Source organism: Myotis nattereri (assembly GCF_964212035.1).
Source record: "Myotis nattereri genome assembly, chromosome: 4".
NCBI lineage: Eukaryota > Metazoa > Chordata > Mammalia > Chiroptera > Vespertilionidae > Myotis > Myotis nattereri.
The window spans coordinates 76,770,658-76,785,838 of record NC_138079.1 but is presented as its reverse complement, the minus strand read 5'-3'; the positions used below and the strand labels follow the sequence as shown (position 1 = coordinate 76,785,838).

Sequence of the window (15,181 nt, the reverse complement as noted above, 5' to 3'; positions counted from 1 at the left end):
TGCAAGGAAGAGCCACAGTTTTGCTCAGTGTCCTGGTCTGTGTCTATGTGAATCCACTATATCTACGTAAATGTCAATGTATATGTAAATATATGATTACATATATAGGCTCATACTTTACATTCTGTTCAGTAGACTTCTTTTCCTGCTCAGCAGTATATCATCTCAGTAAATATAAAAGGTGCATTATCATTTGAAATTACTCTATGGTATTCTATTTTAAGTAAATCCATAATTTATTTTGACCATCCCCTATTGCTAGAAATTTGAGGTGTAAGCACATTTTTTTTAAATATATTTTATTGATTTTTTACAGAGAAGAAGGGAGAGGGGATAGAGAGTTAGAAACATCGATGAGAGAGAAACATCGATCAGCTGCCTCCTGCACACCCCCTACTGGGGATGTGCCCACAACCAAGGTACATGCCCTTGATCGGAATCGAACCTGGGACCCCTGAGTCCGCAGGCTAACTCTCTATCCACTGAGCCAAGCCGGTTAGGGCTGTAATCACATTTTTCTCTCATAAACTCTGCGATATAAATATCCTTTATGCTCAGCCTATTTAGAAATGTTAGCAGAGGTTCTTACCATGGCACGGGGCAATTTTTTTTTCTCAACCACAGATGTTATCACTGGTCTTGCTCTAGGGGGCTGCCTTTGTGTAGGCAATAAATAACACTTGAGGTTCTGAGGAAGTCCTGGATGTGAACATAATAGTACCCGTTTAAAGAACTTCATACCTAAATATGACTCGGCAGCAAACAACAAAAAGAGTAAGCTAAGCCGAAAAAAAATACATAGTGTTAATAAAGTGTAGAACCTTGGTATTGGGTAATCGTGTACATATAAAATGGCCTAGAAATTTTTCAGAAATATAGACTTAAAAAATAATAGAAAATAAAAAAACTTGGAACAAATAATTTCTAATTTGCCTTTCCAATTTATTTTACATCAGACAGAGATAGGTAGTGATTCATAATTACCTCCTGCCATACCTGAGTTATTTCATTGGGTAATGTCAAGGGCCACATAGATAAGTAAGGTGCTAAATTAGTTTTAATAAAATGTATTCAGAATTCCAAAGCAAAAGAAATTGGAGGAAGTCTTAGCCACTGAGCTCAGCTTGTCTGTGAACATACGTCACTTTATTGAGAATCTACTCTGTTCCAACAGAAAAAAAATAGTCCAGATCTGCTCCTAAACACAGTCTAAACGGCATGAGGAGTCAGGTCACTGCAAATTGGGCTACACTGTTTAAGAAGTTGGATTTCTGAATGTCTTACAACTTATAACTTTCAAATATTTACTGATAGGACATCTGAACAATCCATGTTCATTTTAGAAAAAAAAACAAGAAAAATAAGCAATATCCTGATCCTCTTCAATTTGACTGCTGAGTCACTTGGAGCAATCGGTTAACCTAACTGAGCCTCCATAAAGTTGCCATAAAAATGCCCAATTTGTACTCTTCATAGCAATACAATATTAATTAATATGAGTTTTTTGAATGTCTGAGGTAGCATTACAACACATTGCACTTGGTCATTTTGGTATTTATATTAAATTTTTTTAATGCTGTGTTTATATTCACAGACAAGTCAACTCCTCATTGTCTAATTTTAAGCATTTCTTCAGGCCCATTTTTGAGCTGAGGTTGACTTCTGCCAGCATCTCAACCCATTTTAAGGGGGATTGTTACTGGAAAGTGCTACGTCGGGCATTCCAGGTCATTTAATATTGGCTTCTGGCAAACACTGGAGCAAGGGCACCACCACCCCCACCCGAAAACTTCCTTCTGTGCCATTTACCTCCCATCTCTTCTGCTCGCTCCCTGAGTCTTCTGCTGGCCCTTCCACAGCTTCTTCCTCAACTTGCTCGCCCTCTTTGTGGCTCTTTTGTCTCTTCCTTCCGCCCTTGGCCCTTGAGCACGACATTCCCTTCTCTCTCCAGTCAACCCCTCCCTCCCTTTTCTTTCCTGTTCCGGTTTTTTCCCTCCCAGCAGTGGTTTTATGGAAATTGTTGCCCTGGCCACTTGGGGTACCTGCTCAGTGGCCCATAGTGCTCCCATTTGAGGGCCAGCCCACAGCACTGCCAGGCCTCCCCATTTGTTGGTAGGATGAGAAGGAAGACAGAGTCGCAATGTCTCTTCCCACCCGCACCCCATGACCTGTGTTTGACCCCACTCCTTCTCTCAACTCCATGGCCTCTCTCATTATTATATGGGATAGTGCTATGAGAATGTCAGATTGTTTGGGGGCATGTTTCAACACTAATCAGAAGCCACCAGGCCTTCTCACCAGTGTACAATAACACCAATATGTACGCATGACTTTTCCTGGAATAGATTATGTAAAACATTTCAGCAGATATTCAGCAATTCCCCAAGTGGGAGGACAACCCTGCCCTGTAGGAATTCTCAGCTCTAGTCCTTAAACAAGCACAAAATTGTCCCCATCCTTTTGGGGGTTGGGTCAGTCAAGATGGTAGCACAATTAAGATGTCCAGGACAGTTCTAAGTAGGAGGTTCAAGGTCCCAAAACATGAGGGAGGAAGCATTACTGAGTTCATGGAGTCAGGTGAGTCTCTGTGTGCGGGTGGTCCCCAAGTCCACCCTCAGGCTCAGTGATTCACTGGAAAGACTCACAGGACTCAGAGAAGCTCTATGCTCCTGATTACGGCTCATTACAGCAAAAGGATGCCCATTAAAATCAGCAGAGGGAAAAGATGCATGGGCAAAGTCTAGGAGAAACCGGGCGCAAGCTCCCAGGTGTCCCCTCCCAGCAATGCCACACGTTACTGTGCATTTTGTTTAGCAACAGATCGCGGCAACACATACAAAGCATTATCAGCCTTGGTGTCCACGGTGTTTGTTGGGGTCAGTCACATAGGCACGCCGCCGCCTGCATGACTAACCTCGGCTACTCAGGCTCCAGCCCCCAGGGCAAACATAGGTGTTCAGCATAAATCACAGCGTTGGCATCAGCTCTCTGATTACACTGGTACTCCGTGGCCCGGTGCCTCAGGCATACAAAACACTCATCAGGCAGAATAGTTCAAGGACTCAGGGCTCATCTCTGAGGAGCCAGTCTCGAAAACCAGTCTCCCTTGGGAAGGGGCAGGAGTGGAGCAATCCGGACCTGTGAGTTTTCCTTCTCCTGCTCACAGTCCCCGGATCCAGACACTGGAAGACTATGGCCACCTGACAGCACCCTGGCACCTCAACTATTACCTCCCCAAAACATCCTCTACCTTTCACATAGACTCATTGTGATATATAACAATAACCATTGAATGTTTTCAAAAACAGGCCATCTGCAGCAAGGATACATTATTACTATTGTGATCATCATCATCATCACCATTGCCATATTATGTTATTATCATAATCACTATTATTCAGGGGGCAGAGGCATGGGAATGAGCCCTAATGCTCCCCTGTGATCTCAGCACAAGTCAAAAGTGCCTTTTTCCAGATTCTGAAGATCAAGACAAGTTCGGAGTAGGGCGTCTCCACTCCACTGGGGGTTTAACCTTGTCCTGTCTTTCTCTCTCTCCCTCTCCCTGGCAGTGGCTCAGAAACCCAGGCCCTCAGCATGAGAAGCGGACTCTGTTTGGAGACATGGTGTGCTTCTTGTTCATAACGCCCCTGGCCACCATCTCGGGCTGGCTCTGCCTGCGGGGCGCCGTGGACCACCTGCACTTTAGCAGTCGGCTCGAGGCCGTCGGACTGATTGCACTCACTGTCGCACTCTTCACTATTTACCTCTTTTGGACACTAGTAAGTATGCCAGGCCCCGGGGACCAGGCCAGCCAAAGCTGGCAGCCCCACAGTTGGCATGGCCTCCCTCTTGTCTGGGTCACACCTCACCTGCCCGGTTCAGGCAGCTAGAGTGTGTGATTTGGTTTGTTACTACCAGAGCGGGTGGGGGGAAAGGGGGCCGTGAGCAGGCACAAGCTGCTGAGACAAGCAGATCAAGTAAAGAAAAAGCCTCAGCTTCTGAGAGCCCATCAGTCAGAGACACACACCTGGACATTGCTCTCCTCGGCCACCGAGGCTCCATGTGTGAGGAGGCGTTCTCCTTCCCTTGCTTATGTTCCTCACTTTTGCGGGGATCACAGTAGATGGTGAAGGATGTGCTTGGCACTGCTGCTGTGGCTGCCTGCACAGATCATGAATCCTCCTGCTGGTTACTGTCTTACACCCTGACACAGTAAAGTCTCGCTGGGCGTGGAGCTGCCCTGTGCCTGGGGATTGTTCTGTGTTGGGATATTGACTCTGCTGCCCATAAAGACACTCATTTATCTGGCTCAGAAGCTGCCACCAAAGAAAAACCATTTCCCAGTAAGTGTTCCCTCTGCATATGAGGAAGAATTTTAAAACATCTCTCTTTTTTTTCATTCTTTAACTTATGGAGTTGGTTGCTCAGGCACCAGTTGGCAGCACCCACAAAGTACAGCATTTGATCTCTCTTCATGTTTCCCTCCGGGGCCTGCAGAGAAAACGTCACTATCTAGAATCGTTTCTGGAACTGGGCCCCTGCTTCCCAGCGTTACTCTCCTGTGCCTGCTGGTTTCTAATCTGAGCACGTCCCATTGTCATTCAATATGCATTTCCTGTCTGAAGTGTAGTTCCCATTTCCCACAGCACAGCGTCAGCGTGTGGGAGCTTCCATGGCTCCCATTTCCACCCAAGTCCTGCCCACCAGTGGCCATTCCTGCCACGCTGACCCAGCCCCTGCTCATCGCCCCCCCCCCAGCCGCCCCCTGGTGCGAGTGCTCCCTCAGTAAGTGGGGAGCACAGCTCAGTCTCAGGGAGAGGGACCTGACCTGAGCCTTGGTAGACAGGGAGTGTTCTGATGCTTCGGACTTTAACTGAGTCTTCGGATTCATTTAGGCCTCTGTTCCCAGCCTAATTAAGCCCCCAAACAAAGCTAGTATTGCCTTCTTTGAACGTCTCTGTGCTTCCAAAGTGTATCTCATTCATTACGAATCAAGCAATGAAGCTGACTCAGAAGTCACACGGACATGGTGCTGGGAAGAGCGCTAGAAATAAGGAGTTAAATAGTCTGGCTAGCTCCGTGTGAAGTCATGTCACTGCTCTGGGCCCCAGTGTTTCCATCCGTAAAGTGGAAATGGCAGTAACACCCACCCTGCCAACTTCCCGTGGTGCTACTAGATTGAAATGGAAGTGTGCAGGAGAAATACTTTGGAAAATAATAGTTTACCATGATTAGAGGTTTATTTGTCTACCATTTTTCTTAGACAAGTTCCTAAAATGAAGATGTAGATTTGAATACTGGCTTTCAAACCAATTGAAGCCTTTTTGAAAACCAGCTTTGTAAAGCATCCACTTACCTAACAAGGTAGAATGGGGGACAGGGGCATGGAAGGAAGAAATGAAAGAAAGAATTATGTAGATAAATATGGATGTGAGGATGTGACCCTGTTTGATCTCCCATTTGGATGAAAGGAAGGTTTGGGTGGGAAAGGTACCTGGAGTCGGTTCTTTCAGGAGAGAGATAATATAGTACTTCATTCCTGAGAGGCAGCATAGGAAAAAGTGCATGTGTTCAAACCCAAGCATCCTAATAACTGTGTAACTTTAAACAAGGTACTTAACCTCTCTGATCATCCTTCCCCTATGCAAAAAAAAAAAAAAAAAAAAAAAAAAGGAGGGAATGATTGATAATCCCAGGGTCAATGGGCTATTGTGAGGATTAGGTGGGATCACATGGGAACGTATATCAAAGCACCTAGCAGAGGCACCCTGGTTTCCTTCCTGTGGCTTCCCTGCTCCCCCAACTCCCACCACCCGCCCCCCCCCCCCCAGCCCTCTGTACAATGCAAAGCAGCGGAAGGAAAAGAAAGGGTTTCTGCCCTTTGACTGTTGTGAAAAGCCTGCTCAGCAGTGAGTGTAGACTCTCTCCTTCCCAGAGACATGCTGCACTGAGCTGCCCTGGCAAGAGCCGTAATTCAGAAGCTGACAGCACTTGGAAACTGCCCTCCAGCAGAAACCCATTGTAAACAAGCTGTCAAGCTTAAGGAGAAAATGCTGTGAAAATGTCTTAGGTAGACAAACATGGTGTCAGTCCCACTCCTCAGAGGAGCCTTCCCGGAAGGGCCTCTCGGGCTCTGTGAAGAGGGCCGTGCATCCACGCTGAGCACCTAAACTTGCCTTTGGAGTTCCTCGCCCGCTCACCTGGCCCCAAGGGCTGGGCCTGGACACGGACACAAACAGGGAGTTCTGCCTTATGGAGCTGCTGAGGGAACACAGGCACCTGGGACCCAGGGGGCCAGGCCTCAGCCATCCCCACTCGGGGAGCTCAGGAGAGGGGTGCCCCAACACATCTCTGGCCACGTGGTAACCTGTTGGAAGTCCAGGGACAGCCACCAAGAGCGCTAGATGAGAACTGAGTCCACACGAAGCATTAAGAAATTGTCCATAGTGGAAGGCATAGGAGGCCCGGTTCAGAGCTGCAAGAACGGAGGCACTGCCATTCAGTGACCACAGGAAGGCCTTCTAGTCCCTGGGTCACTGTTGCAGCCAGTGCCCAGCACAGAAACTGTGCTCTATCACAGGATGAAACGAAGGGATGATCTAAATCCTCTGGTGACTCCCCGTCCCATGGGTTAATCATTTAAACTCTTGTTGTAAAGGGGAGAGGCTCTAAGAGAATACTGTTACAAGGTTCCCTGTGGGACTGGCTTAGACACATCCCCAGCAGCCTGTGGCAGCGTGAGGGTGTTCAGTGTGGCCCTGTGCTCAGCATTTCTCCCCGGCTGGTGGACACCCACGCAGCCCTCTTCTCTTGCACGGTGCAATCAGAGATCAGAGACTGGACCCCTCTCTGCAATGGCAATTCACAAAGCCCTGGCCCCATCAATAACCTCACAGTCACACCATAACCTTTTGAGAGAAAGGGCAGAAGAAGAATACATAGTGAGAAGGTTTTCCAAAGCCTACTGTGACTTAGGAGCAGCACTGGCGACAGCTGTCACCTCCCTGACCTCTCCTGTGCCCTCCATTGGATCACAACTCTGTAGAGACCTTGCCCATGACAGGAGGTGAATAAATATCCTTTGGATGAAGAAATGAATGCACTTCAAGAAACCCATCCTACAAGGAGGAGTTTTGTTAGAATAGTGGCCCTGTGCTCTTTCTTCCTCCTTAAAACCTTGGAAATTTCAGAAATTTCCGTATAAATGAGGTTCCCAAGTCCCTATTGCTATAGCTTCTTTTGGTTTATGTTTATTTTCCCCTCGCTGCCTCTTTATTCCTCTAAATCACACCTCGTTCTCTCCTGTTCTATCTCATGGCGGGAGGGAGTGTCTTGGAGCTTCTAGAGATTGGGGCCCCGGATTCACCCAGGCAGCTGCGCACGGCGGTCCCTTCCGCACTTGCCCAACTTCCTTTATAAGCAGACGGAGTCATCTGCTTTTGATGTGCTCTTCTTATTGATTGGACTTGCCTGCAAACTGTGGTCATTGGCAGCAATTAAGTTAATGCATAATAAGATCTCGCTTGTTTATCTGAACAAGTGGGCTGGTTTTTGTACTTCCTGGCCAAGGACCCGGGAGACCCACTGAGTCGTGGACACCTGTGTTCCTTGGAGCAGTGCGGCCCAGGGTGCAGGGAAGGTGCCAGAACCTGGAGATCCTGTTGAAAGGCGGGCTCTGACTCCTTAGGTCTGGGCAGAGCCCCACAGTCTGACATTCTAACAAGCTCCCAGGTGATGCAGGCTGACCCGCCGCCACACTGAGAGCGTCCTGAAAGGAGACAGCCCAGCTCCATTCCCTTTACCTAAGAAGGAGTGTCCCAGAGTTATCTTTTCCACACCCAACAACAGGCCCAGCACATCCACCTGTGTGTGAGGCACTAGGCTAAGTGCTTGTGACTTAGTTTTTGTTTTGTTTTTCAGAGACAGTTGTCATGCAATATCATTAGCTTCAAGTGTACAGCATGGTGATTAGACATTTCTAACGTATGAAGTGATACCCTGAAAGTCTAGCACCCACCTGACACCTTGCGCTGTTATTACCGTATTATTGACTGTTTCCCCTACGCTGCGTGTGCTAAGCGCTTTTTATGCATCATCTCAGATGTCATTATTCACATTTGGCAAACGACAGAGCTGAAACTTGGGGGTAGCAAGCAACCCTCCCAAAGTCACGGCGACACTAAGGGGAGTTTGGGGGTTCAAGCCCCATGTGCCTGGCCCCGGACCCCAAGGCCCGATTCCTGCCCTGTAGAGAAGGTGCTGCCCACCTGTGCCCACAGCTTAATTCTCCGCTTACCGATGCCAACCAGCGTGGCTCTTTAACCTCATGGATGAAAGGACTCTTGATTTGAAATTCAGCTTCCCTGTAATACTTCCAGGTTCCAGACTTATTGTAGCGCCAACGCTCTTCATTAGTACTTGTCTGTGTTCTGCCTCTTCCCTGCCCTTGGCCCTGAACAGCAGGCTGTCCAACCTGCTTCTCTTACATTCGTGAGGAGCCCAAGCAGCCTTAGGACAGAATCGATGAAAGAGAAGCAGGCTTTAAAAAGAAAAGGGAAAAACCCCGATCCGCTTTGGCATGTTCAGGGCCTTTTGGACAAAAGCACATCTGTGTGAGTTTAAAAGCTTATATTTTCATACCCAAATCTCTGGCACTCAGCCTGTGGCGTTTGCTTTCTAGCCTCAGAAACTTGATTTTCTGAGGCCGTGAGTTTCATGATCCTTCCATGAAGACGAGCAAGCCCTTTCAGACCAAGGGCCTGCACTCTCCTCCACTTCTGCCAACGCTGACCTCAAACCACGGGGTCAGCCCACTCTCCGACCTGCCACCGCCCCAGAGGGTGGCACAGCCCATCCCTGGATAATTCGTCACTCTCAGCCCAGGGCACCTTCCTTCCCAGCACGTAGTCATCTGCATGCACTCAGCCTGGACTCTGTACATCTTCAAAAGTACAGGTGAAACTGTGAATTTCCTGGGCAGTCCACCAATGCTTCGTGCCGGTCTTCTCCAAAACAAGCCACACATGTCATCCTCTCATCCCAGTATATTTACACGAGAAGCAAGCACTTTGGACACACGGTTGTGTCACAATTAACTGAGTTTCCTCTTCATACTGTCGCATAGATGTAACAGAGGCTTAAATCTTAAGCAGTTGTTGCAAATAGAAAGCATAGGATGTGTATTCACTCATCCATTCACTCAGCAAACTCTACTGAGCCATGTCCCAGTGCCAGGCTCTGTGATAGGTGCAGGCCTTGCAGAGATGAAAACAACACAAGCCCTGCTCTCACGATGCCAGGGAGAGAGACAAGTGCTCTGATGCCCAGGGCATGCGGTGCCATGCCGAGGCAGGCAGAAGGCACTGTGGCTCAAGAAGACCTGACCAGGGAGCTCAGTGCCCATGCCAAAGCGGCCCCTCCGGGAGCCATCGAATGCTGGAGCTGGAGCCATTGGGTGTCACCCATCGGGGCCACCCAGTACAGCTTGACAGGGTTCCATGGCAAGTACAAAAGATGCCCTTCCCATCACAATCGGTGTGAATGGGGTCCTTTGAGTTGTGCAGTGTCCAGCCTGCAGAAGGGCACGGGGAGCCCCGGCATCCCTCCCTGAGGACCAGAAAGGCACATTGCCCGGTCCCTCAGCTGGGAAGGGCTGGCGCTATACCCACTGTGACCGCTGCTTCCAGCCAACCTTCTTCATCACTGATGCTTTGAAACCTAAACACCACTATCCCCAAAATAAGTCCAAACTCCGAAGAAACCTCATTTCCTATGGTACCATGATTTTACCCAATAGGAGGAGGAACGAAGGAAGCTGCTCTGTGAGCTGCGCCCAGGTGTTCACATGTGGGTGCTCTTTGCTTGGTGCCCAGTGTCCCAACACTGGGGTGCTTGCTGGAGCCGTTTCAGCCAGGTCCTTGCCCCGCTGTACCGCTGCCAGCTGTTTGCAGCTCTTTTAAGTGACATGTTTGTTTTTTGATTGATTATCAGCGTCTGCTTACCTGAAACCTTCCCTTATTTTCCTCTCCTAACCCCAGGTGTCATTTAGGTACCACTGTCGATTGTACAACGAATGGCGTCGGACCAATCAGAGGGTGATTCTCCTCATTCCAAAGTCTGTCAACATACCTTCTAACCAGCAGTCCTTGCTGGGCCTCCATTCTGTCAAGAGGAACTCAAAAGAGACAATTGTCTGACATCTGTGTGGTTGGTTGGTTGACTCGTTGTTTGGGTTTGGAAGTATCTGCATTGGGGCCGTGCCCTGAGACACCCCCAAACCCTTCCCAAAGCCCATGGGTCTAAGGACATCCAGAGCCGTGTGAGCACAGCGCCCGGAGCAACGAACTCCGCCAGGAGAAAGCGAATGCTGTTTCACTTCCAGTCATGGATGCTGCCATCATATGATATTTACTAAGCTGCCAAACATGCTTATTTAGCAGATACTGTATGGAACTTTCCGAACACCTCTTTTAACCAATGAGGAAGGCTGTCCTGCTGAGGATGCAATTCGATTCTTCCTTTTTATTACTATTTCAAATATATAAACTTATTAAACTTAGATGATAATCAAATTGAAAAGCCAATGTTAAAACTGGTGTCTTGGTTTGGATGGGTTTTGTTGGATTCGTTTACTTGTTGCCGGTTTCTCCTGTAGATTCTTTGGGGTCATTTGATAGCTTAAATGGTCTTTTTCATCTCTTTTATGTCCCATTCTCAAGGGGACAGCATAACAACTGCAAAACAAGTCATGTTTGAAGGATGTTTTGTACTAAATCCCATGTAAGTATTCAGACTTTAAAAGAACAAGAGGTATGGCAGCTCTCCCCACAGTGCGCTGTTTATTTAATTCTCATTAAGGAGGAAAAAAGAAAAAAATATGGTGAGAAGCACGCTCCTGTCAACTCGTTTGGTACTGACGGCTGGTCGAAGCTATTTTCTAATAATAAATATCCAGTGTGTGAAAGACAAACCCCACTGATTGCAATACTTTCTGTTTTAATCATAAAACCCTGTGAAGTTTCCCAAGGTAGATTTTAAGAAGGAAAAGGAAAAAACGTTGGTGTCATTTAGTGCGTGTCTTAATTCTGCATTCCCAGCGACTGGGAGGATCATTAGACATTTCTAGGAACCCTGAACCTGTTTTGCATGTCAATTAGCACTCCCATTGCTCTATTGAATTTCCAGCTTGACAGGTAGATGTGGCAAAAAAAGCCTGTCCTAGCCTCTCAGACCCCTTTGTCTCAGTTCCAGAACACAGCCCCACACAGTACCTTCCCCCAAGCACAGGCCAGTCCTGTCGCAGATGAAATAGGCTTTTTCTGAGGGCTGCGTGTCCCTCTCTTATCTATGGCAGTGTCAAGGGTACAGACTGTCCCCGCGTCTGTGTGCCCCGAGAAGCCGGGAGCAGATGTGCGGTCTGAGGAAGCACCGCTCAGACTCCCGCTGCCCGCCCGCCCCACGCGCGGAGGAGAAGGCAGAGCCCAGCTTCGGGAAATGCGTAAAATATGGATTTCTGCAACATGACCCACATTCCTAATATCACTCCAGCGGCTGCCTTACGCTCCCCGCCTGGGAGAACAGAAAGTGCCGAGGAGCAGCAGCGAGGAGGGTAACGATCTTTGTCTGCAGATGGATCAAGCTGATGCAGGTGTCGCCTTTGTCTGCAGAGCCCTCGGCGAGCAGGCTGCTGCCCGCGCTGCCTGGGGAGGGAACAGCTGTACTGCTCGCCGCTGCAAAACTCGGATGTGCTTTATGGCTTGTGACAATGGATCTCCTCCCACCACGCTTCACTTCGCCACTTCAATTCCAGTAATATACGCCTCGGCCCTTCTGTTTCCTCGGCCCTGCTCACCCCTCTGGGCTGTCATGCGCTGCATCACCATCAACCGTTTCTTAATTGACCTTTTTAAAATGCTGGACACCGCTGGCTGCACGCAGCTGTCACCCGCTAAATTTCCAGCGCCAGGAGTCCAGCTTGGGAGCGAGCTGGTGAATAGCAGCCCTGCAATATAGTGGATGAGTGAGGTGCAGCCGGCCTCGGTCCCTGAGCTGTCGGGTTAACCAGTGGCACCTCTCCACCGAATGGCGCCCCCACGAGAGGACCACACCCTCTCCTCGCTGCTGCTGCCATGAATTCAGGAAGCGGCAGATTCCCAGCATCCTTCCTGTCAAGGTTGGCTGCGGAGAATCCCCGCTGTCTCCGTTCATAAGATGAGATATGATGTGAGATATCAAAGGCCGGCAGGTTCCGGCAGCTCGCTGGGGCCCCTGCGCTGGGAGGGTTGACACAGTGATACTGTGCCGGTGCCTCACCTTTCCCCCCGTGCTTGCGTCGCTCCCTGGAAAACCAGGCAGAGTCCAAGTCAGAGGCGTAGGTGCCTGTGGGGTGGGGGGCAGCTGAGAGCTGAGCTGAGCCGGGGTAGCGTCAGTGCCTCCCCGCCAGGAACCTCCTTTTGAGAGACTCCGACCCCCACCAGTGCCAGGGCTCACCTGGGATTCTGCAAGTTCTTGACAGACACTTCCTCCCCTCCTGGCCTTTGAACCCTGAGGCTGTCCAAGGAGGGAGAGTCTGGGCACTGAGCACATGCACAAGGCAGGCACCAGCCAGGAGGGCAGGAGGCAGTGCCAACTCCAGCCGAGGCTCTACATCTGTCACCCGGACAGGCTGCCTCCAGGGGCGACCAGCAGCCCAACTAGCCTTTACTCTGCTTTTTTTTTTTTTTTTTTTTTTTGAGATCAGCACGAAGCAGGGAAAGGAGTGAAGAGGGGCAGGCTGAGGACCTTGTGGTTCAATGCTTCCCTCCACCAGCTTCCTACACAGCCCCGTGTGTGCTCCTTGCCGCGTCCTGGCCTACCCACTTTCCTTGAGAGCATTAGGCAGAGACAAATGCGTGTCACTGTGCAGCCAGAGGGGAGACCAACAACTGAAACAAGCCGGGTGCTCTCGCCTGCCCCGGGTGTGCGCATGTGTGTTCCTGCGTGTTCTCGTCGGGGGGACAGAGAGCACGAGCACACGCACCGCTTCCACAGCTCCTCGGAGAGTGAGCAGGAGCCCGGATGAGCTGTGGAACCCAGTGAAGGGAAAATAAACAGCATGACGTGGAAGCTGCTGCGTTTGTCTTCTGTGCCCTGTCCCCCCCGCCCGCGCCCTCACTGCCCTGCACTGTCACTGTCGTCGGGCGGCAGCCACCGTCATTTCATGTTCAGTGAAGGCAAGTCGTCTGGGGCCTTGGAGGAGCCACAGGAGAACATGGAGGACAGACAGCAGCCGGGTACACGTCAGCCAGCGGCCAGCGGCAGGTCCCATTTCTCCCCAGGCCTCTTCGTTCTGCTCTTGGCACCGGCTCAGTCTGGCCCAGGCTGTCTCGGCCTCTCCTGACACTCCACACAGCCTACTGGGCACCGTGGCTCGCACAAAATCTTTGTCTTCAACCTACCCTCCCCGGGGACTGCCCCTCGGCCAGAAGGAACTAAGGAGGAAAGATCCCGAGGAAGGGAAATTGGTGCGTGCTTCCTTTCCACTTTAGGCTGGAGCGTTCCCAGGGCTACCTGAAGTTCAGCCGCTCAGCCCTAGTGCTGGGTGAGACGTGTGGGCTGTGATTCTAAAGCCTTACATGGGATGGGAGCAGGTAGGGGGGCCAGCAAATGGGACAGGGCTCAGGATTATTTCAGGACAAGAGGCAGGGACCAGGATGGAGGTGGCCGCCCCTCCAGGCAAGCGCTGGGAGGATGCGTGGACTGTGGCGGGAGACGGGTGCTGCAGAGGTTGGAATCGGAGAAATGGGCCCTCCCAATGGTGATGCCTGGGCAACTGCAGACCTTCTCCAAACGTGTCGGTTCTTCAGAAATACTCGGGCTGGGGTGCTCTGCAGTCCACCCTGTTTGGCTTTACAGTGTCCTGTGTCTAGGAGCTGCCTCTGGGACATCAGCCTTTCCCTTGGGTTTAGTTGTCATGAGTGATTCTGGCTCTTTGCCCCGTGCCACGGAGTGGGAGGAGCCGCCACGAGTCAGACCACGAGAACCCGATAAGGCGCCCACCATGGGCCAGGGCATTGTTTTTACAGAATAACAACTACGATCATGTTCTTCTGCTCTGTAGACAGAAAGCTCAGACTGGCTCTGGGGAAATTTGCAAATAACTTTGCTAATATATGTGAACTCGTACGGAGATCAAAAAAGTCACTGGCTTTTTCTCTCATTTACCTTCCTTCTCACTGCCCCCGCCTAGTAAAAGCCAGGCCAACCACATTTCATGCCTCCACTTGAGCAGCTGGGGGCTGGGGCAGCTCCATGAAGTCACAGGACACCACTCAGAGCTTCCCCGCCTGCCGCAGGCGTCCGAGGCTGGTGGCCAGCCGCAACCCTGACCCGGAGTGTGGAGACCCATTAGGGGCGGCTGTGGTGAGCAAGCCAAGATCTATTGTGGATCTATTCTGCGGTCTCTGTGAGGGCGCAGGACTCAGTCCTGTGGGCAACATCTCACAACACGATCAGCGATCCTGGACAGGAGGTCTGTGTGTGTGGAGACACTCCCCAAAGGCGCACTCCAATCTGGGAGGGGTGGCACAGCGCCCCGGGGCTCACGGAACAATAGGGGGGGAGCAGTTCTGGCTGGAGCGACCTCTGGAGGCTGCAGAATCGGGGGCCTGAACCTCCTGCTTCAGAAGCCTGTGCTAGCAGGGAGGGTGAGAGGGAAGAACCTAACAGGTATCAGTTAATCTGCTTCATCCCAGGTGGGAAGGAATCAGACTCAACCAAGGTCTGCAAAGATCAAGGGACTTTCAAACATGCGCCCTGTTTGAGGGGGTTCAGGTGGGATTTATTTTGTCTAATGCACTTGGTGAGATTGCAGTGCCATGGACCATGCCCAAGTGCAAGACCCGGGTCCTCTCTGTGTATCTCTTACGGGTCCCTCGTTATGACGCAAAGTCTTCAGAAACTGGGCACACCTGATGGTGGTCTCTACAGGCCATTTTCCTGCTAAACAGAATCAGGTCCCCTGGAGAAATGTCCGACTCTAGGTCAGGGACAGGAACTGTGTAAGATGCATCTGGAGCACCTTGTCACACCAGGAAGCAAGGAGACCATGTGGCAGTGTCCAGCGGACACGGGACACAGCTTACAGAGAATGGGCTCCACCAGCCTAAGCTGAACTACACGAGCACCACAAAGAGTCACGACT

At 50.4% G+C, this 15,181-nt stretch overlaps 1 protein-coding gene and 1 long non-coding RNA gene across 3 annotated transcripts in view; one reads left to right on the top strand and one right to left on the bottom strand.

Annotated features, from left to right (window-relative positions):
- MARCHF3 (membrane associated ring-CH-type finger 3) overlaps positions 1 to 10,960 on the top strand; it is a 135,996-nt gene extending 125,036 nt beyond the window's left edge. The window contains exons 4-5 of one of the 2 annotated variants that reach the window (XM_081088820.1): positions 3,570 to 3,779; positions 10,038 to 10,960. In XM_081088820.1, coding sequence (XP_080944946.1) covers positions 3,570 to 3,779; positions 10,038 to 10,196 — 369 coding nt within the window. In that variant the 3' untranslated portion in view covers positions 10,197 to 10,960. The remainder of the gene's footprint in view (positions 1 to 3,569; positions 3,780 to 10,037) is intronic. The other variant, XM_081088821.1, reaches the window with a different exon arrangement.
- LOC308517611 overlaps positions 1 to 15,181 on the bottom strand; it is a 775,374-nt gene that overhangs the window by 570,603 nt on the left and 189,590 nt on the right. The gene's annotated exons all lie outside the window — the stretch shown is intronic.